The sequence below is a fragment of the Falco biarmicus genome, chromosome 4, assembly GCF_023638135.1.
Source record: "Falco biarmicus isolate bFalBia1 chromosome 4, bFalBia1.pri, whole genome shotgun sequence".
NCBI classification, from domain to species: Eukaryota; Metazoa; Chordata; class Aves; order Falconiformes; family Falconidae; genus Falco; species Falco biarmicus.
In genome coordinates, this window is record NC_079291.1 from 52,227,543 (window position 1) to 52,249,842 (window position 22,300).

The window sequence follows — 22,300 nt, forward strand, 5'->3', positions numbered from 1 at the left end:
CCTAAACCATACGGTGTAACTGTGAAATAGTAGAGTCACCCGATTTCTTCTCCCATAAAGAGGACTTCAGATTTATTCCCTTTCTCAGTCACTGGAAAACAATTTATAGCATTCTTGTTCTCTAGCCCTTGATTACAATGAGGTCCAGCTCCCTGACAAAATTTAGTTTATTTTGTTTAACATCCATTTTGTTAAATGTGTTAACAAATTGCAATCAAAACTGTATTTTGTTAATACACTCTTAAGAAATTTTCTTCCCTTCCTTACCACATGTCATCAGTGGCACTCACGCAATCGGGACTAAAGCCAAAGTTCTGGATGTCTTCTTTTAGTGTTGTAAAAGGGTATAAAGCAACAGAGCCACCTTAGTCTCAGATCCATGGTCTTCTCCTTAAACTCAGTGCTACACAGCAAAAGAGAGCAAAAGTCAGGGCTCTGGGGGAAGCCCACAGAAAGGAAGCAGCTTAAAAATAATGATCTTGATGATCTGTTTGTTTGGTTTTCTGCTCATTATCTATCCTTCAGGCAGATGAATTGCCTTTTAAAATCCAAACTGGTATGGAAAGGTTGTTTCAAAGACAGAAGTGGTGAGACAGAATGGGGACTGCAAAGAGAAATTAGAAACTGGTCTGATGTTAGGGCAAAGAGACAGAGCTTGTTCCTAAGCATCTCCCCTCTACTGCTCCATCAGCTGAAGTAACCTGGACTGCAGAGTAAACACTTTGGCAGAACCGAAGTGCTACCAAGGAAACAGGATAATATGCTGCATTTTAACCCAAGTGTGCATTTATTGCAGGCAACCAAATGCAACAGGGAAAATTCTTGTAAAATAGAATTTGAATGAGGAGTCCTATTGAAAAAAGTGCCAGATTCAGTGGCTGGGACAAGAAGTAATTTGCAGCCTTATTCCAGCTCTTATTTCCATGTGGATGAATGCTCAAACTTGTAAAGAGCGTACAGGATTCATCGGTTGTCCCACATGGATAGGACAGGACAGCTTTGGTCAAAAGACATTTGCCCTTTTGAGGAACCACTCACCCAGCATCACTCTAATTGAAGTGAATGAGGACCCTCTAAAAAGAAGCTTGATGTTCTTGTTTTAATGCACTCATGTTGTATTCTCATCCTGAAGGAGAGGACTTTCTACAGAGGCTGGGAAGAAACAATCCACAGCCACTGTTCTGCCTGTTTGATGCAGGAGAGTGCTCGGGGACCTGCCCACCCCAGCCCTGCAGCTGCTTGAAAACTGCCAAGTGTCACAAAGCAACTTGAGCAGGCCAGGATCCAACCCTCACCCACGTATGAGACAAACTGATGTAGAAAGTTATCATTTTTCTCTGGCATACATATGATAGTCGTGTTTCCAAACCCTGCAATTTCAAAATTGTTTTAATCTTCATATAATGATAATCATAGTTATTACACTACTCTATGTTATGTCTAGGGGGGAAAAATGAGTGGGAAATTTGTTCTGCATGAAACTACCAGACTGAGGTATACAGCAGACACATGATCTTGTGTCTACATTAATTTAACCACTGACTGCATCTTAAATTTCATATCTGTTCTATCATACTCTTAATTAAGCCCCAAGTAATTTAAAGCTTTGAGGTGGACTACTGTTTTATTTCTAGCTGTGGTGCATGGAAGTGTGATTCATACATGTGAATAAAAATAGATGAGGACAGACCTTCCCCAGTGTAAACTGTTACAGCTCTGGCAACTTGTCTTTTGGAGAGCAAGCCAGCGAAGTGGCATAGATTTTTGTCATGATTTTAGGGCAAGCTGTGTTACTCATATGTGAAAAAGCTACAGGACAATGCAGGAGGGGTTTCAGGGCTGAACCTAGGCTTTTGTGTTGGTCCTCTTTCACAGTTGTTCCTACCTAAAGCCAGATGAATAATGAGGTGAACATGGAGAAATTCTCACAATAAAGTAAGTACATCCTGCTAAAGAAACAAGGTGAGGAGGTCTACTGAAGAAACTAGCACCTCCCTTTAGCAAACTTTACACTTCACATAAAAATAGCCCATGCTCAGATGTGTGGTCAGTGGGGAGCTCTCTGCCAGGGCAGGATCAGCACATTAACCACCTGCCTTTGATATACAGATGCAAAATCCAGCTCTCATGGGCACCCTGTAATGTCATGGCGCCGAGTCCATGGACCGATAAATGTTTTGCTGATCCAGACAACGCTGAACAACTCAGTTTTGAAACAAACAGATCTATTTCTATGTGAAACTCCTTCTATGGCACTGAATATAAACATGATTACAAAAGATTTAAAGTCAGCTTCTAGCTGAAAAATTGCCATGGTATGCCTGTGGTTCATACCGAAGCCTTTCCCTGCACTCCTTGCTGGCAATGGTACGCTTCTGCCTCTTGCTAGATGTCTACGGAGCAAAAACTTTTATCGGTGTGGCTGGGGTGTGATTTGGGCTATGTGTGGGAATACAGACCAGTGTTGGCGAGAACTAATATGTTTCCAAAACCTGCTCTTTCTTTTTAGAAATAGTAGGAAATTAAAGCAGAAGCGAGCTATCAAAGATACCTCAGTTACAGCTGTACTATGTACTGCCCTTCCTGGTTTTAGGAGGAAAAATTCTACTGGTGTTTATCTTTGGCAGGAAATTTATAATCATCTATAAGTTAATTTAAAATGTGTTGTCACATCCAGAATATGTTTTTCTGTTAGAGCCTTCTACACACATCTGTCCTGATACTGCACCTCTCCTCACCTTCACATAGTCTCAGTTTAACTCCTTGGGTTTATTTTTCTTTTTCAACTTCATTGAGTTGAAGTGGGAACAGAAAACACAATTCTGACAGCAAAAAAATTAAAACTATATTTTAACTATCAGAGTATGATGATCATATAAATTAATGTGGCTAAAAATTTTGATAAAATATTGTATTTGAAATTTCTCTTTAATATGGAAAATGTTTGCAGTATTTCTGATAAATCTAAATATGGCATATTATTTATTATTAAATTATTAATAATTTAAATTATTACATAAATCCATTATTAAATAGGGAAATAATTGTTTGGCTTATTTTTTAAAAAGCTGGATTTATTGGGTTTTTTCTATCTGTTCTTCAATGTTTATTTATCTCCACGAATAAGTGACAAACAGGAGGGAAAAATGAAGGAAGAAGGATAAAAAAAAAGGAAAGAAGACTAAGCAGGAATGGGGGGACTTCTACCACTAAAAATTCAGAAGCAAATTTCTAAGGCTTCTTGCATTAAGAAAATGAAAGAAATAAAACATTTATATAAGAGCCTGCAGAACAAAAATTAGTTCAATTTTGTTGTTTTTCTTCATTTTCAGGTTGGCTCTACTACAAAGAAAATGAGAAAACTGTCTTTATTTTCATTAATCTGGTTCCATTCAGCCATGCTATTTATCTACAGCAGAGCCAGTAATGCAAAGGGAAGGCACAATGCCTTTATATTATAATCTCCTCTAAATATGCAAGAGTTTATGAATAAACTATTTATCAGCTTTCTTTGTGACCAGTTCTGAATTTTCTTTAAATTTGCATTATTATTACTTGTGGAGCACCTTCCACTTTGACTCCAGCATATTTGCTTTTGCTTCCGTATGATCAAAGTGTCTTATGCAGATGGACCTTCTTCTGCTCAGCCAAAATCTGTTAGAGTTTGCCAGTTATCCCACAGAAGAAGGGTGGAGTAGAAAAGTATGTGATATTAATGTTATACTACAGATTTTCACAAAGAAATAGAAATTGACTGACATAGCACAGTACCGTAGCCTTGATTAGTTTAAATTAGGAAATTTCTCTATTTAAAATTTTCTTACTTTAAGGTACAATATTAAAATTCTCTCTCTGTGTAGAGAATGTCTCATTTCATTTCTTTCCATTCATCTTGTCTACTACCATGTAAATATGTATTCAAAGTTATTCTTCCTCTCTGACTAGCTTTTGCTGGTATTTCTCACATTCTGTGTGTTTTGTCACTCTTGATTTTTGTTCTTTCCTTCCTCAATCAGGTGTTTGAACAAGAGGCAACAGTGTTCAAGTTTTCTCTGGGGATGTAAAACAGAACAAGATAAAATCAAAAGTTGGGTCATGTCGTGATACATACTTACTGAGACAAAAACATCTCTATCTTTGAAATCTGTATGTTTACGGATATATTTTTAAACTAATGACTCACTGGCTTTGTTGCAGTTTTTAATGGTGCATGAGTAATGCCTGGGAGTCCGTATTTAAATGCGAGGGAAATCTTGACATTTTTAAAGGGAATTCTCCAGTGTTGTTTCTATGGTAACTTTTCTAAAGAGATGATATTTGTTTCAGTTGATTTTAAATTGTGATCAACAGTAGAGTAATGAATATATCGAACATAAAAGAAAAGAAATTACATTTGCTACGAGCCCTTTCAGACCAGTAGGAGACCAAGGGACTGGTGGCACCTGGCTTAAGCCCTTAACTAGGGGCCTAAAGGACCTTCTGTGGTTCATGGACTTGACGGGTTTTTAGAAGCAAGAAAGCAGGGTGAAAGGCACAACAAGCATCTACCAGGGAACAGAAAGAGCGGGGTTACAGCAAAGTAGTCCCCAGTAGTGCCAGGTCAAATGTTTGGGTTAGTGAAACAGAAGACAAGATAATCAATCCCAAGGCTTAACTTAGCTAAAGAAACAAAACTATTAAAAATAGTGAGTTAGAGATAATCATGTAGGAAAATGAAGACCTCAAAGGATGTTATCACACGTTCTTTTCTCAACAGCATCTTCTCCATTTGCTTGGAGAGCTGAACAGCAGAATGTTTCTAGTAATCATAACTCTAAAAACTTTGATACATTTATGTTTTAAACAATGCAATACTTTAAGGCATACTTTTCTTTTTCCTGTGAAGGTCCTAGTGTGCTTTTGTCCTACAAGCAGGGCTAGGTAGTAGGAAAAGGTGTAAGCTTTGATCGTGGCACTCATTTCCTGGCCTCAGAGGTGCCCGAGGGAAGAGTTACACTTTCATGCACAAAGCGATTGATCCAAGTGCCAAACCTGCAGCCCTTCCCTGGGCATGCTTCAAGTTCACCCTGAGATTCCCACACTGCCTTCAGGAGCTCTGAGGACAGGATCGGTGGGAGGCTGGAAAGACTTCCAGAGGAAGTTTTTCTATAAGTACTGTTTCTCATTAGTTTCCTTAAATTCACAGGGAAATGTAACGCGTAAAACTTAGGAGCAGCTATGTTGGAGAGTATCTAGTTAATTGCAGAAAACTACATTTTATACATAGTTTGAGATGGTGCAAGAACCCCTAAATTTTCCTGAGCTCTGTGTTTGAAAGGGTTGTATCATCAGTATTATTGACAATTTAAAAGTTTATACTGATTTAAGAGAAATCTTTCACATTTATTGGAAAATGTTTTGAACAAATTTATCATATGTAGACTGAGAGACTAAAAGGGGGAGGGAGAGTCAGGAAGGTCTTTTCTTTCAAAAGCCTGAGCAAATCACCAAAAAAAGTAGTAAACAGAAGATCTGTTCAGAAGTTCTGACTTTCCCCCTGCAATTAGCTTTGCATGAGAGGCTTGTCACTGTGCGTCTTATCAAGCTCTTGCGTGACCCCTTAATTCTTTGCCCTTCCAAAACTCTGACAAAGTTATGGGAATCCAGTGATAGGCATGTGGACATAGCTCTCAGTGCCACTTGTAAGACCACTGTTTGAAGGTGAAAGGTCCTGTTTGTATAAATCAGCACACTTGCTTTTCTTCCATTTAAAATATTGAGGCTTCAGTGATAGTTGTTTCAAACACCAAGTGTCTGAGTATAGGTAAAAGCTTACAGCCCATACCTACATTTAGTGTAAATTGACACACATGTGTCTGTAAAGCAGTGTGTCTAAAGTCTTAAATGGACTACTAAAATCTATAGAACATTGTCTTGAAGTTAATTGACAAAATCTATTGAGTGTGTGTGTGCATGCCTCATTACATACAAGACATAGGATAAGTACTTTTTCAACAATCTTTCTGATTTCATATGTAATCTGAAGGCATAAATTTAAGGCATGTATTTTTAAAATGGCTGTGTGATACATTCATTTTAGCATGCTATCACACATTATTATTTATCTAGGTTTTATAGCTTGTGGTTGCATAAACCAGTGTAATCACCTTCCTGCTTCTATAGCCAGAAAAGGCAAAATTTTTCCATGTTCTTGAATGCTTGTATGACTCAGAGAAGAAACGGGACTTTCTGAAAGTTATCTAGCCTCTATCCTCCTTCCTGTAAGTGTCAGGGTCTTCTTTCTCTTATTTTGGTAAGTGTTCATACTTGTAGGAATCTAATTGTATTAAAAATGCCACACACATAGTGCCTATTTGCTTTACTGACCAAGGGTCTGCCTCCACTCCATGGGCATTTTGTCATTTCTTCAGCAGGAGGAGAAAAAGAAGAGGAAAACCCTGGCAAATTGCTTTCTAAAAGAAGGAATTAGGGTGGGAGTGGGGTGGTGTCTTTATTAGATGTAGTGAAAGTATAAGAAGGATTTTACTGGGTGTCTGCCATCTTTGCCAGTTTATCTGTTAGAGCCCAGCTCCAGGACTGGTGATGCTGCTAATGCTGTTCAGACTTCCAGTTTCTATGTTTCTATGTGTCACAACGTAAAGGCAAGACCCTTATCAGGGACCCTAAAGCAATGGTAGCACCATGTTGAAATCTTAAATAATGTGGAGTACTACTGGTGCATGAACTGTAATTGGTTAGTAATTCAGTAATTTAGTGCTCTGTAATTCTGACCTTTGTTAAAATTTTGTGTACCATTTTCAATGCTGTCCTCATTTGTTTTCGTAAGAGGCATCGCCAGTTGTCCACAAAGCCAGTCCTTCTCTGTGGCCAGAAATGGGAGGCTGGTGCAAAAAGAAACTCGATGGGACTACACAAAGCTCATAAGAACTTTGTAAACCACCTGCTTTAGAACTTTAAACTATAAAAACATTTTGTTATTTTAAATTTATAATGCAAACAATTTAAAGCTAATAAAAATGTTCTAACATCAGATTCAGGTAGGCTGGAAGTGCATTTCAATCAATATAATGAAGGACAGTTTTCTAATGTAATCTATGTTTGTCCTGGGGCTACCAGTATTCGAAGATAAGCTAGAAAGAGCAATATTTGTGTCAAAGGCAGAAAAAACACATCTCAATTCCAGATCTCATACAGATTTGCAGCACTGGCTACTACTCTGAAAATACTTTCTCACATGTAAACTGTACTGTTTCTTTTCATCTCAGAAAATGACAATATTAAAATAGCACTTTAACAAAACTAAACTGCTGACGTTACATTAGAGAAAACTGATACCTAACAGTTCTCTGAATTCTTAGCACGTACGGTACTGATGCGTAAAATAAGTCCAGCATTTCAATGATAGCCACATTTTGTTATAACAAGATCACAGTGTAAAATCATGCATTTCTCATAATGTTTTACCATTAAACAGGTTTTGAGTTGGCACTTTTATAGAAGCTTCTTGATCAGGCTTTCATAAAAACAGTATTTAGTCTCATGTTAAAACTTAAATTAACATTTTATCTCTATTCTGTTAATATAAACCTAATCACAATGTAATTAGTTTTAATATTGCACGTATTTTTTGTGAAATATAGATTTACACAAAGCCTGACCCCGAAAACATTTACTATTGTGTTCCAGTTGGTATTCTGATTAGTTCTGTTGATTCATAATGAATTCCTCAGATTGAGGGGAGCAGGATTGGGCCCTAAATTACAAAGAGATTCAAACTGTTCAGAAATGTATAAAGGGCATGTTTCAAAACACCTGCTGTGTCTCCCAAGGTATTTTGAACGTTTTTCTTCAATATTCAGTTTTTCTTTAGCTGCTGCTGCTGCTCAAATATTTGAAGGATAGAATTATTACTGATTTAGGTAGAATGGCACTTTTTTTTGACGCAGCTACTAACAAGACTGCCTCTGTCCTGTGCTTTATCTCAAGAAAGGTTCACCTGCAAATCTAGAACATGTCAGCTTTAATTAAATTGAATATTAAAACACAATTCATCCAGTTGTCTTGTAATACCTTGTCTGTGGATCAGTAAGCATCACAGGCAAGTGGATCAGAAAGATCAAATAGGTTTTTTTGAATTTACCTGTGAAAACGTAATAAAAGAAAATCTTCATTTGTTTAAAAAAAGTCTGTAAAGGCATTCCATCCTATATCACTGATTACCTTTATAAGCAATACATTATCAGAATGCCAATTTTACAGGGCTGTATCAGCCTCCTAGAAGGCTGAGCTGATCTTTTCCGACCGCTGGACCTCATTTCACTAATGGGAACCCCCAAACCTTTCTGCATCTCTTTCCTATTTAAAAGTAAAGAGCCAAAAGGACCGATGTGAACAGAGAACTAATCAATAGAAAAATTTGCATTCAAGTTTGTTTGATTTGATGAAGCATAGAACTATTTTATTTATTGAAACTGTATTAATGTAATTAAAATAAATGGAAAATGCACTCTTTAATTAATATTTTAAGCTGTCTCTGAAGAAATGTATGCAGCTTGAATTTAGTTATCATTTTTAAACCGCAAGACAGATTAATTAGATTCAAATCTTAGCCAGAATGAAATAATTTTCTTAATAAAGCTAAGAGCTCTAGAATTTACTTGGAAGTAGAAAGTGTCTGGTGTTGATCTTCACAGATGAGCTTAAGAAGATAAGATGTACAACTCAGGGAAGTGCAGTGGTTAAAATACTGCTAAATCCATTTTCAAATTATGGTCCTAGGTGTTGGTTTTCTTTATAAGAAAGGTGTGGTGGTTTCAAGACAGGGGGGCTCTGCCTCTTAATACATGTATTCCTAAAGTTAAGGTAATTTGCAAAAACTTGGATAGGAAGTTAATATTTGGAAAATAGTTTTTGTTCATAGGAGTGAAGGAAATTCAACTTTGATCTTAAGATCCTCGCAGACGGAAAATCTGTGGAAAATCCTCTGCAACATACTTAGATTTGTATTTAAGGAGTGGGGCTCCAGAGGATGTGAGATAAAACTTTTAAACAAAACCAACAAATGAGATTAAATGGTGGTTTAGCTTTATCATACATCCTTTAAAAGAATGAAAATCTATTTCATGCTATACATCGTGCACACAGTTGCAGAAAGAAGTGACTAAATCTAAAATTGCAGACAGAGCTGTAGTCAGAAATCAAGGCAAAAAGGTCAGTGTGGTTTTCAGCACCCAGTTATGAGGACAGATTTTTAGGGAGTCCTGACAAACATTGCTGGTTCTCAGACAAGAGTTTTGTTCTGTGCAAAATGGAAATATGTTTCAGCATCATTCTCATTGAAATGGCAAGATTCAGAATATTTTGCATTTAGGCATAGTTCAAATAGAGCTCTTGAATTTGGATGAATGTTAATGCAAATTTTGGAAATACTGGTATTTTAAATGCACTACAACCAGAGAAACTGCCTCAAAGTAATTTTTACTTTTGATTTCAATTGGTATCCAAGAAAAAGACATGAAACACTCTAGCAATTCTATAGCAAAATGCTGCTAGTATCAGGGATGTTTTGTTTTTCCATTCACAAATGCATTGAATCCTATGAGAAAATGTATTTAGATCACCTAAATGTAAGTTATTCAATTGAAAATGAGATTCTATCAAGTACCAGTAAAGCTATTCACTAGTAATGGCTGAGAGTAACAGTGCTATGAAAATTTTGTTCAGAAGGTTTTGAAGTTTTAAATTCGTAAACTATTGGAAATTATTTCTTCCATCTGGCAGCACATCCTATGTTTTTAATGAATAGCACATTAAATAATCTATGTTTAAATAATTTTTCCCTGTGACGTAACCCTCACAGATATTCGCCATGCCTGCAAAGGTTGTGTTTAGCACGTGATAGAAGTAGTGAAAATTACATAAAAATTTTAAAGTATTTTAAATTTCACTACAAATGTCTCAAAATTTCACCGTTAAAAAAAAAATAATGTATTTTAAATTGTATTCTGCTGTGTCTTGACACCTGGACAGTCATTTGCATGTTTAGCACCTGACAGTTCTGAAAAGGTGCAGTATTTGCCCAGGAAATGATGATTAATTTATTTGTAAATAAGAAATACAAACTACAAAGCTAATGGAAGTATTTATCAGTTTCAGACAGTTCATTAGAAGGATCAATATGCAAACACACGTGTCCTTTTAATGAAATCTCTTGGCGGGTTCATTTATCTTTCAACTTAAGTAATACAGGTTAGTGAGCAAATTATGTATGCTATCGCTCTTACCGGAGCAGGATGATATTAGACGGAAAAGAGTGCTATCAGGCTGACAGACTGACAAAGTAATAAGTTCATACCGTGCGCTAAAAATGTAGCTGATTAAATGTTTGGAGAAGCCAAGTTTGTGTTAATCTGTGGGAACGTGAAGGATTTTCCATGAGCAGCAGCCAGGTAGGAGCACGAGGGGTACCTCTTCCCCCTGGAAACCTTGCCAAAACTGGTGTTGGTGTGAACAGCATCTTCCTCAGGGTGACACGGGAGGGGGCAGCGCGGGTGGGGGTGCAGGGGAGCCGGGGGCACAGCCACGGCAGAACGACCCTGCACGGAGGGTGCCGGTGGCACTTTTGGTGCTGTCCTGCAGGTTTAAGTGCAGCGTGGCGCTGGGGCGGGGGAGGAGGGACGCTGGGGGGACACAGGCTGCCCTTGCCCTTCCTTGGCTTCCCGGGCAGGCCCCTGTGCTTGCCAAAGCGCCGGCTGCGGGGGGTGGGGGGGTGCTGCCGGGGAGCGGGGACCTGCGTGGGGTGGCAGCGGGGCAGCCTCGGGGAGCCCGCCCGCGCCCACCGCGAAGGCGAAGCCCGTCGGGGCCGGCCAGGCTGCAGCGGGCCGAGCCCCCGACGGCTGCCGGCGCGACAGGAGCGGCCCGACCCACCCCATCCCACCCCATCCCGCCGTATGCCACCCCACCCCCGCACGCCGCCCCCTCCGCACCGTCCCGCCGCGGGTGGGGGGGTCCCCTCGGGGCGGGCGGCGCGGGGGGAGCCGCTCCCCCGCCCGGATTTGCGGCTCTCTCGGCTCAGGAGGGTTTTGCCCCGCGTCCGCGCAGGGACTGCCGCCGCCCGAGCCGGGGGAGTCTGGGGCACAGCGGCGGCGGGGGGGGCGGCATGGCTGGGGGCTGCGGAGGGAAAGGGGAAGCGGGGTGCGCCCCCCCGGACGGAGGAGGGCCGGCCACCCCAGCCGTAGTGGCAACGGGAAACAATGGGAAGAGAGAAGCGGGAGGGCGCTTCATCGGGGAGGGGGTCCGAAGGAGCCCCCCAAGGCCCTGTCGCCTGCAACCGGTAGTCCCTCCCACCCCCCACCCCCATTCCCGCTAGCTCTGGTCCCGCTCCCGCAGCCGGGGCACCCGTAGGCAGACGCTTCGGGGGTGCCTCCGCTGCGTGTTTGCCGGCGGCATGCTGCAGGCTGCGGGGACGGGGAAGGCTGCGGGGTCCCTCTGGGTTGGAAGAGTCAGTGCTGCCCCGGGCACCTGCGCGGAAAAGCGGCTCTAACGGGGAGCGCGGGGCGGGCAGCGCCGGGCACAGCACGGCGCCGCTCGGCCCCAGCGGCCCCGCACCCGCTCTCGGCAGCCCCCGCCGTGATTTATTTAACCGGGCTCCGCCACTGTCCTATGGCTGGTGGCAGCATGCTGCTTCTGCCTAATTTCGTGTGTTATTTGGAGAATGAGGACGGAAGGGGGAAAAGTTTGTACCTCCGTTGCTGGGCACTGTGTGTGGGGTTTTTTTTTAACAGAGGAAAGTCTTTTCAGGAAGAAACGTTGTGGACTTCTTTGCTGTATTGTCATGTAAATTATCTTAGGCTCTCCTTGTTTGATTTTATTTTTGGCTTGCCGTCATTGTTCCACCCTTCGCTTCCATCTTGCAAGAGTGGCACAAAAAAAAAAAAGGGGGGGGGGGGGGAGTAAAAGCAAAAAGATGGGGGGGGCGGCGTAAAAAAAAGATCAACAACAACAACAACAAAAAAAAAAAACCAACAACCAACCCCACACACACGCATCCACAACAGAAACCCCAAACAGCTTCTGCAAATGAGTGACACAGCCCGTGTCCATTCACCGCCTCACTCCGGCGAAGGGTTTCTGAACAGCCCAGACCTCCTTAGCCAATTGCTGCCAGCAACATGTGGAGGGGAGGCATCGCTATAGCAACCGGTGGATGGGCCATGTGCGGCAGCCGGCAGGGGCTGCGAGCGGCCCGATATAAGGAGGGCAGCGCCGGGGCGCGCCAGCATCGTCCGCCCGCGCCCCGCGGGGCCGCCCGGGCCGCCCGGACCCGCTTCTCCCCCCGCCGCGCCGGGAGCGGCTGCGGGCTGCCGGGAGCGCCTGTGCCTGCCGCCGCCTTTGTCTCCGCTGAGGAGGGGAGGGGTGGGCGGGGGGGGGAAGTTTTGGCCCCGGAGGAGGATTGGTAGAGCCCGCCGAGGTGCGCGGAGCCCTCCCGGCAAGGAGCCCGTCCCGGCACGCCGGCTGCAGCGCCATGGCAGCAGGTAAATGCGGCGGGGGGGGGGGGGGGGGGGCAGCGCCGTCTGTCGAGGCGGCCTGGCCAAGGCTTGCGTGGAGCCGGGTGCGCGGCGGGCGGCGGAGCGTCGGGCGGGACGCGGGGCAGCTGCAGCCACCGCCCGCCCCGTCGGTCGAGGCCGGGGTCTCCGCGGAGGGAGGGCCGCTTCGCCTCCCCCCGGCCCCGCGGTTCCCGAAGCCCCGGGCGCCCCCGGCCCGGCGGTGCCCCGGGGGTGCCCCTGGGGCCGGAGCCGTCGAACATGCGGCGGGCGGGCGGGCGGGGACAGCGGGCCCGGCGGGGTGAGGACGCACTTTCGCCGCTCCCCTCGGGCCGCTGCCGGGTCGGGGCCCCGAGGCCGGGCCCCCCCCGCGGCGGGTTGCGCGGAGGCGGCCGGCGGAGCCCCAGCCCCGGGCGGCGGCGGCGGCCTCGGAGCGGGACACGTCCTGGTTCCCTGCGAGACGGGGCGGCTGCTCCGCTGACGGGGCCTCCGGCTGTGCCAGCGCGTTACCGAGAGGCGGATCGCTTGCTGGCACTCGGTTTGAAGGGCGCTTTATCTAATCCCTAAATTATGTGCCTTCAGCATCAGCATTAGCTCAGCGCTGGCACTACGGCTTGTGTTTGTCTTGCTTGCTGAAGATACTTGATTAAGCTCGGCTATCGCTGACCGTCCTCTTGGCTCGGGCTCTGACACTGTGGGACTTGGACCTGCCGAGTCCCTCTGTTCATCTGGTTCACTCTGGTTCACAAAGCCTGGGCTGAGGAGGAAACCTGCTTCCCGGTGCTCCCATCCTGCTGCTTTCCCCTAATTGCTCCTGAGTCCTTAGAGCTGGGAACTGAAGTTTCCTCACTGCAGTGCCTCCGCACCCTCTTCTTCTTGCTGCCACCCCAGAGGCGTGCTGCGGGCTCCGGGCAGGACAGGCCGCACTCTTCCAGCTCCGACTCGCCTGCCTCCTCCACAGGCATGGATGTGGCTGTCCGTGCTCCTGAGTTGTGCCTTATCCCTACAATGCCTCAGTGATGCTGTAGGCTCTTGGGCTGTATTCTTCAACTAAGCGCTGACTTAAAAAAATACCCAGATCCTCAGGAAAATCTTGAAGCTCTTTAAATTTCCTCTTTCACAACCTGACTCCTTCCACACCACAAACTTCTTTGGGGTTCTTGGACATTTTGCCATTTCAGCATCACCTTGTAGTGGGATTCAGACTAACAGGTATAATTTCTTGTAACTCTAACCAGAAACTTCACTTCTGTTTGCCTTTAGGAAGCCAGCAGAAAATATCTACCATTTATCAAGGGATCTTTGAACTCGCTGAATTCTTGATTGTATTCAGTCATTGTTCGTGGTATTAATCCTACTAAAAGGTATAGAGACGCTCCAGAGTGCTTTGTGGTGTTGAAGGTTGCGGAAAGATCATTGTACCCCTACAGATGAATAGATCTGTGGCTCTTGCAGTGACCTTTCTCAGTGATTTGAATAAGCTGCAGTTCCCAGAAATCCATCTGCCTTTTGTGTTTGTCGATTTGTCTAATCTTTCCAACCCCTAAAAGAAGCAAAAAGTACCTTCCCATCCGATTTCATCCTCCTGAGTAAAAGCATTACATTGACCTCATTTCAGGTGATGAACTGACATCTGCTGAAAGTGATCCTGGCATCAGGCGAGCTTTCCCGGGGAGGAGGGGGGGAGTCAAGAGGGAGGCAGAGAAAAATCTCATACTAACTCTAAAGATAGTACTTTAAAACGCCAACAAGTAGCCCGGACCATACCCTTTGGGAGTGCAGCGCCGAACGCAAGGAACATTATATGAACTGAAGGTGAACATGCCCAGGCCCTGCTGCCCCAGTCTAACCTGACTGGGAGCACAAAGTAGGGGAGGAGAAGCAGGAACCAAAACCAAAGGAGATGCTGTTTTCTCTTCTGTTTGCTTTCGTATTTTACTAAAGGAAAAAATCTTATCTGTAGGTTTCCTGGGGACAGATTAGGGTAGCCAGGCTCCTCCTGATGTGAAGTGTTCCTCTGGTTTTCAATGGTCTATCAAAACTTAACCAGCATAGTGTATCTCAACCTATGTTTCAGATAAACTTACAGAGCAAAATCACTGGAAGTGAATTTAAGTTTAGATTATTTACGCAGGCAGACATACACAGATGTATATATGAATACATATTATATATCTATATATATCTCCATACACACCCACACACATCCCTTTCTTCATGCTTTCTATATTAAGGAAATAATACACATATGTTTTATGGTTTGTTTTAATGTCAGTGGCTGTGATTATTAGCATAGGATCCTCTTAAAAAAAAAAAAGCTAATGAACTAAAACTTATTTTAGTGAAGTTTATTTTTAAGAATAATTATTTTCTTGTAGAATTCTTTTCTTCTGCCTAGGCACTTTTTTCCCTCCTTGAATGGCAGATTTGCAAGTACAATTTCATCTGCACAGAGGAACAATAGCTTTCAGTTGCACAAAGGATTTCTCCCACCCTGAATCCAAACCACAATGCCTCTTGCTCTGATAATAGCTTCTGAAAAGATTTTGTAATGCACAGAATTAATACATGATTATTTCCGCCTCACTTCTCTCATTTATTAGATTCTATAGTGAATTCCAAATTAAAAATAGCACCTCTTGAGTTTTTTAACATTCTAATATTTTGAAACAAATCATATTCTGGAGTTCCTCTTTTTGCCCATGTTTACTAAGAAATCTGCAGTTTTTTATTATTGCTCAGAAACAAAACTGTAATATAAATGTAAAAACCAAGACGTGCAAAAATTGCAAAAAATTATGATGTCTTGTTTTAAAATGAATTGTAGTGTTTTTTCCTTTGCAAACTGGAAGAGAGGTTGGGTGCAGTAACTGGCAAACTGAGTTTTAAATCCAGGAATATCTTTTTACATTTACAAAGCAAAACAAAACCTCAACTTCAGTTAGAGTTTTGTTTCAGCAAGGACCAGAATCAGGCCCTGGGTCCTAAAGGAAATAATAAAGTGTAATTCTACTGAAGCATCTGGAAGGTGAGCTTTTACATGACTGCATGGGGAGCTCCTCTCTGCTCTTACAAAGACTTTCTCCCACACTTGCAGCATAGGTGTGAGAACTTATTTACATGAAAGCATACATTAAATATTTACTGACATTTGCCTGGAATTCGTTTGAAATGTCGGCTGTTCTGCTGCATCATGGGATGACACCGCGGAACGGGACGCTGCTCTGATTAGAACAGTGATTTGTGACTCCAGCGTTATGGCTGCTCTAGTTACTGACTCACTTTTGGGTGTATGTAAAATGTGTTCTGTCGAGGGACCAGGAAAGCCTACATGAGATCAGATCCGAAGCATTTTTTCCTCCCTCTTCAAAAAAACAAACCACCACACCCCCCCCCAGAAGCGATGCACTTCAAGCAAACACTGTGGAGTGTTAAGTGGTAGGTGTAACGTTCTTCTGAGACAGGGTAAATCTTTGCCTTCTAGTATTTAAATGCAGGCCAGGCCATTTCGAAGCAAGTAAAGACTGGCTGAGCATCTCCAGAGCCGTCGTATTTAGAGTCACATCCTAAGCCATCCGTTCAGGCATTAGTTGTTTCTCCTTCACTGGGGTTCTGTGACACTACACAATTTTCCAAGGAGAAAATCACTCGGAGGAACGTCAGTATATTCTGTTCTATAAAGTTTAGAAAATGCATAGTTATATGTAGCTGAGTTTAATGTTTAATTACGTGTAATTTATGTGGTCTATTTATTTGTGAAGCTGGGGGGTAGGGGGGGTGTGCAGGGAAGAGGTGATTTGTTTTTCTTATTATGCAACAGCCATTGTTCCCCTTCCACCCCGGCCCCCACACCCGGCAGCCCCAGCCAGCACAGGGAGAGGTGCTCTGCTTTAAAAGACATCCGACTGTAAATGTCAAATTCATAAATATTTAAACATTTTTCTTTCAATTTCAAGTCAAGTCTGACAGGACGCCTCTAATTAACCCTGGGCTCGGTTTCAGGCTGGGGCCTTACTGCGGGGAGGAATGAGGGGTTTAGGTGAAGTGGGGAAAGCTGCGCTGCTGCTGGAGGGAGCGGGGGAGGGGGGGGGAGCTGGTAATTATCTCGTCAGGTTAATTTTTACCCGTTTGTAATGTGGTGTTTGGTCAGACATGAAGCAGGAGGAAAGGGCAGCCGGTGTCTCCAGCTGACCTGGGGGCAGTGGGGCTGTTTCCTGACCACCCCCCGACAAGAGACGCCCGGGGCTGCTGGGCCCCGCTGCCCTCCGCGGCACCGGGGGTGCCCAGCCCGCTGTGCCACGCGGGGGCCGGGGCTTCGCCGTCGTCTTTGCTCGGTGCTTTACGCGGGGCGGTGCAGCCGGCAGCAGTCACCGGTGCTGCCCGGGGCGGCCCGCAGCACCGGGTGTCCCCGGAGGCTGGGAGGGGAGAGGGGAACCCCGCGGGCCCCGACGGCAGCGGCTCCGGTGGTGCTTCCCGCGACGTGGGAGCGAGGGAGAGCGGGGAGAGGGCCCGGCGGCCCCGCGGCAGAGCCCCTCTCCCTTCCCCGGCAGCCGCTCCGACGTGGCAGGCACCGCCGGGCGGGCCCGCGCAGGCGGAGGGCGGCGGGCAGCGGCCGTGCCCCTCCGGCCCTTCCCGCCCGCGGCGGGGCCGGGGCCGGTTTGCTGCAAGCCTCGCCTGCCTGCAGCCCATCCCTAGGGACCCGGCTACACGGGCTCCCCGCCGAGGGTGCTTACCGAGGTGTAACCGAGGCAGAGCACCCCACGGGGGGGGGAGGGGGGGTGGGATCCGACCCGTCCCCGTGTATCACCGTCGCGGGGGACATGCAGGGTGTCTCGGCGAGTGCTTTTGTTAAGGGCAGCCAGCTCTGGGGATGGCAGCCCCGGCTTTGTGGGGACAACTGCCTGGCAAAGTTGGAAGCGACATCGACAGTCACTGTAACTACAAGGGGAGAAAGGCCAGCGCGCCTTCTCTCCCCTGTGTTTGCTCGGGGCATTTGACAGCACTTGGCTCCCATCGTTTTCCTGGTTTCTCTCGTGTAGCCCTTTCCCGGCGTGCTTGTGCGGCTCTCACACGGCAGCCGGAGAAGGAAAATGGTTTAGAGCCGTGGTTGCGAAAGCAAGGAACCGAGCGACTCGGGAGCGGTGCCCGAAACTGCCCGCCCACCTCTCCCTTCCCGGCGGCGGTGCCACTGCCCGCACGCGCGGTCCGAGCCTGGGACCGCGGCGGCCCGGGGGGTCCGGAGGGGAGTGGGCGCTTGTCCCTACCTCGCCGATGCGAGGCCGAATACCGCGGCGAGGCGGATTAACGTCCCGGGGCGCAGCACTCGGGGCTGGGGGCGGGGGGGGGGGGGGGGGGGGGGGGGCAGGGAGAGGGTCGGCACTTTCGCGGGAGCTGCCTATTTAGATGCAGATTGCGACCTCTGGCCCGGGGGGACGGCGGCCTTTCACGGAGATGCTAATGCGGAGCGCAGCGGCCCTTCACCCCCCCGCCCCGGGCCCCCGGGACCGCGGGAGCGGGGCGCAGGCGGCGGCTGCCGTCGGTGCTGCCCCTCCCGGGTTCCCTTCGCAAGCCCCCCCCCCCCCCTTCCCCCGCCCGGGGCGGGCCGAGGCCGCGCTCCCCCCGGCGCGCCTGGGGCAGGTGCCCGGGTAGGGCTAGGGCTGGGGCGGGGGGGCGGCCCCGTAGCCCCCCGGCGCCGGGGCGGGGGGGATGCAGCCCCATCCTCCTGGTGGCTGTTGGGATTTGGAGGAGGGGCCGGCCGCCGCCGAGGGGAGGGGAGGGGAGGGGAGGGGAGGGGAGGGGAGGGGAGGCGGCGGTCCGGCGGTGGCTGCGCGGGCGCGGAGGCGGGCGCACATGCCTGGCCCCGGCGCCCGCCCCCCGCCACCCGGGGTTTACAAACCCGGCCGCCCTCCTCCGCGCGGCGCATCTAGGCACGAAAATCCGGGAGTCTTATTGAACCTGCGTTTCCATTAACTCAGCCTCAGCCCCGGCTAATCCGCAGCACTGAAGGCAAGGAGGCTAATTAATGACAAGCATTTACAGTCAAGACCAGCGATAATTGCTTTGGTGGCCTTTATGATTACAAGATAAAAATGGACCGGGTCTGACATAAGAGCCACTGTGTACACTGCAAGACAGGAGGAAATTAAGAGCTGGCTAGCTGAATGCGGAGCAGAAAATTACTAATAGAGGAGAGATAATGAATAGGCCGGCTAGGCATTCATGGGGAAAAATCCATTTTGTTACCACGCGAAATTAGGTGGTGGAAAGGAGTTTGCTAATTGTTCTCATCTTGTAGCAACCAGGACTGAGGCAGGGGCGTGCTTTTCAATTCATTTCCCTGGTAATTGTGAAAGGGGGAATGCAGGCCAAATGAGTCTTGCTGCAATTTGCGCGCCTGGTCTTTTCATTTTCATGTTGCGTTTTTAATTGTTGCTAATATAGCTTATAATGAAGCTAATGAGGGGAAATTATTGTACAACTTTTTAGCACATGGAGACAAGTGAAATGCACTAGAAGGATTCTCTCCTATTGCTGCAAAAATAATAGTAATCTGGAGGAGTTTGGAACTATCGGGCTGCTTTTTATCCTTTTACTTCTACAACAGACAAAAGGAAGGACCGCCACCTACTACTACTTCTTCTTCTCCTCCTCTTGGTCGTTCCGTGTTTTATTTTTCACTCCAAGGAAAAAAAAAAAACAAACCACGCTCGGATTTTCCCTTGCTGGCCCTGGACGCGCTGCTGCGGGGGGGCGCGGAGCTGCGCGACGCGCCGCGGTGCTTGCGCGCAGTCAGCGCGCCCGCCTCCGCCTCTCGGTAGTTAAATGCCACCGCCGGGAGGGGAGGGGACGGAGGGGGACATGCCAGCAGCGCTGTCCCTGCCCCTTCGTTTGCCTTCAGCCTTGGCTGAAAGTTAGCGCTGCCGGGTGTTTCCCTCGACGGGGTGCCCCCTCCCCCCCCCCCCCCCCCCTTTTCCGCGCAGCTCCGCGACCGCGCAACTCAGGCGCTGCCTCTCTCTCCTCCCCTGCAGAAAAGCAACGTCCCGCCGCTCCCGCAGCGCGGGGAAGAGGCAGAGTCCGCCAAATTCCTCCTCCTCACCCTCCTCTCCCTCGCCTGCATCGCCGGCGTCCTGGCGGCATCGGGGGTCGCCTACTGCCTCCGCCACCGTGCCCACCACCGCCTGAAGGAGAAGCTCTCGGCCCTGGGGGGCGACGCCGGCTCCGACGCCCCCGCCGCTTACCAGGTAAGGAGCGATCGTGCCTCTGCCGGGAGCCCGTACCCCCGAGGGGACCCTGCCCGTGCTGGGAGCCGGGGGGGGCGGGTTGTCCCCGCCGCTGCCACCCCCCGCTCGATTCATATTCCCGCGGATTCACTGGACCGGCTTTTTACTGCTGGGTGTTAATCTTGGCTATTCTGGTAGTTGCTGTAAATTCGTGCCTAATTAGAAACATTAAAAAAAAAAAAAAAAAAGCCCTTGCCATTGAAATTCTCTGAAAAATAACATTAATATCCATAATCTGTCACCCTTGCCACTATTAATAATGAAAAATCTTTAACATTTATGAGGAATGGATTGCACAGTTATCTGAAGATGTCTCTCTTTTTGAGTAATCGACTTCTTCGGGGTCTGATATGAAAAGAGCCTTTGACCCGATCTGTTGCCACCTTCTGCCATTATTCAGATAAAATGAAATCTAATGCTGATAGATGGGGAGGTAAACCAGGGCTGGTTCTGGGAGAACAATGGTAGCAGATGTGTACCCAGCGATACGGGAGGACTACGCTCAGATTTCCTGAAATAAATCAGAAACCTCGGGCTTTCTCTTTCAGTTTCTGAAGTGTTGGGTGGAGAGACACTCTGCATCTTCCTGAAGTTTGTTTTAGATCGTGGCACTTATTTCTTGGTGTGTTGGCGGTGCGGTATGCATGTGTTATGGTCATATACCACACAGCCCTGGTCTGCTATCCCAAAATATTTGGAGTGTGACCAGGAAAAAGAATTCGAGAATATGTAAACATGGTTGCTGTAGTATCCGGTTCTGCTGTGCGCCCATAGGGTCTCCCTAATGGCACTCTTCGGTCAGGTTTTATTTTACCTTCTTGTTCTGCTGAGGATCAGACATTATGGCCTTTCTGTATTGTGGCGCTGAGACAGAGTCAAATTGGCAGCTGGAAGTCATGCAGGAATAAACTCAGATTTCCTCACAAAGTTTGGGTCTGTCTGTACCTCTTACGTGTTAAAAGATGTAATGTATTAAGTATGTCTCCACAGGCAGGGTCCAGGGAGATTTGAGTAGAGAATGATAAATACGAATCTTTCTGTAACGGTTAGTATGTTCAGGGAAGGTTTTGGTTTTCAGCTTAAATGGAATGTTTACTTAAAAAAATTACTTTACATCCTTAAATTTAATTGCTACCAAAGTAAGAGAGTTGAGAGCAAGAGCATTTCCAGTGCAAGAAAGGAGTGTCCTCCAGGGCAAAGTGTGAACAAAACAGCAGTTTGTCAGATCAGTTTTGCTGGCCAAAGAGACTGTGGCCGTAAATATTTTTGTTTGGTTTTAATAGGGAACTTGCTGTTGGCTTGTTTAAACCACAGAAGTGATAGGTAGTCTTCCTCTTCCGTTAAACGTGCATAGAAGAATTCTTAATTTAAAAAAATAGAAGCCCTTCAGGTTCCAAAATCACACTTGAAACTGAATTTGTGATAATTAACAGGACAATCTTCCTACTGACAGCTCTAATTAATAGTATCTGTAATTAAAATCATGCCCTTCCAGCAGGAAAATTGTTTGAATTTCTTGGAGTGACCTTTTTTGCCGTTTCTCCTGGGAGTATGGTGGTTGATATTGATTTTATAATGAGCTCTGGTTTGTTTAATAAGAATCTGTAATCCAGGCACTAAATGAAATGTATGCTTCATTTCTTCGTCCCAGATTTATATATATTTCAAAATCTTCTTAGTTAGATCCCAGAGTGACATTTTCTGTTTAAAAACAATGACGCTTCGAGGATGCTGCGCAGTTTTGCAATAGCAAGACTGTATTTGTATTCTTTGTTCCTGACCTTTGGGCCCAGTCCTAACCACCTGACTTCTTAAACATTTCCATTGGTTTTTCAGGGGAACTGTAGTCATGAGTGGGAGGAAAAATTTTTTTCCTTAAATACAAAGGTTTCTAAGGGCTTGGCTCTCCTCCCGTGGAAGTAAATGGGAATTTTGCCATTTGTTTCAATGGCAGCAGTAGGAGGCCCCAGTATAGGCAGACAAAATACTCAGGCAGTTTTGATGCTGCTAAGTAACGTTTTACTGAAATGAATCACTGAGCCTGGTTCTGTATATAATAAACTATTCATGTGGATTTGAAGAGAAATAGGATTGAGCCCTATTCCTATCATCAAAATCGCCTTATGTTGAGCTGTGTTAAATGTAATGGATATCTGGTGTGATGCATGTTTTGGATAACATCAATTAGGTCTCAGAAAAGCATCAATTATCTTTTCCCTCATCTTCTCTGATACTCATAGGGGAATAATGTAACCCATATTAATACAGGGGGAGGAAAAAGCAGATAGCTTTCAAAATTGTACCTACTTTGTTCTCTTCTGTTTCCCAAGTATCTACTCAGTTAACTCAGTGTATTTTAAAAATATGAAATATTTCAGCAGCTGCTGCCACTAGACCTTAAAGCACGATACTCCAATATGTTGCTGCTTACAGTTAAGTGATAATTCAGATTTATTTTTTTAATTTGAAGGGGGAGAA

General features: G+C 46.2%; 1 protein-coding gene across 1 annotated transcript in view; it reads left to right on the plus strand.

Annotated features, from left to right (window-relative positions):
• The window catches only part of PTPRN2 (protein tyrosine phosphatase receptor type N2), a 663,537-nt gene that overhangs the window by 536,044 nt on the left and 105,193 nt on the right, over positions 1-22,300 (plus strand). The window contains exon 13 of the mRNA XM_056337581.1: positions 19,571-19,783. Within this exon, the coding sequence (XP_056193556.1) occupies positions 19,571-19,783 (213 nt within the window). The remainder of the gene's footprint in view (positions 1-19,570; positions 19,784-22,300) is intronic.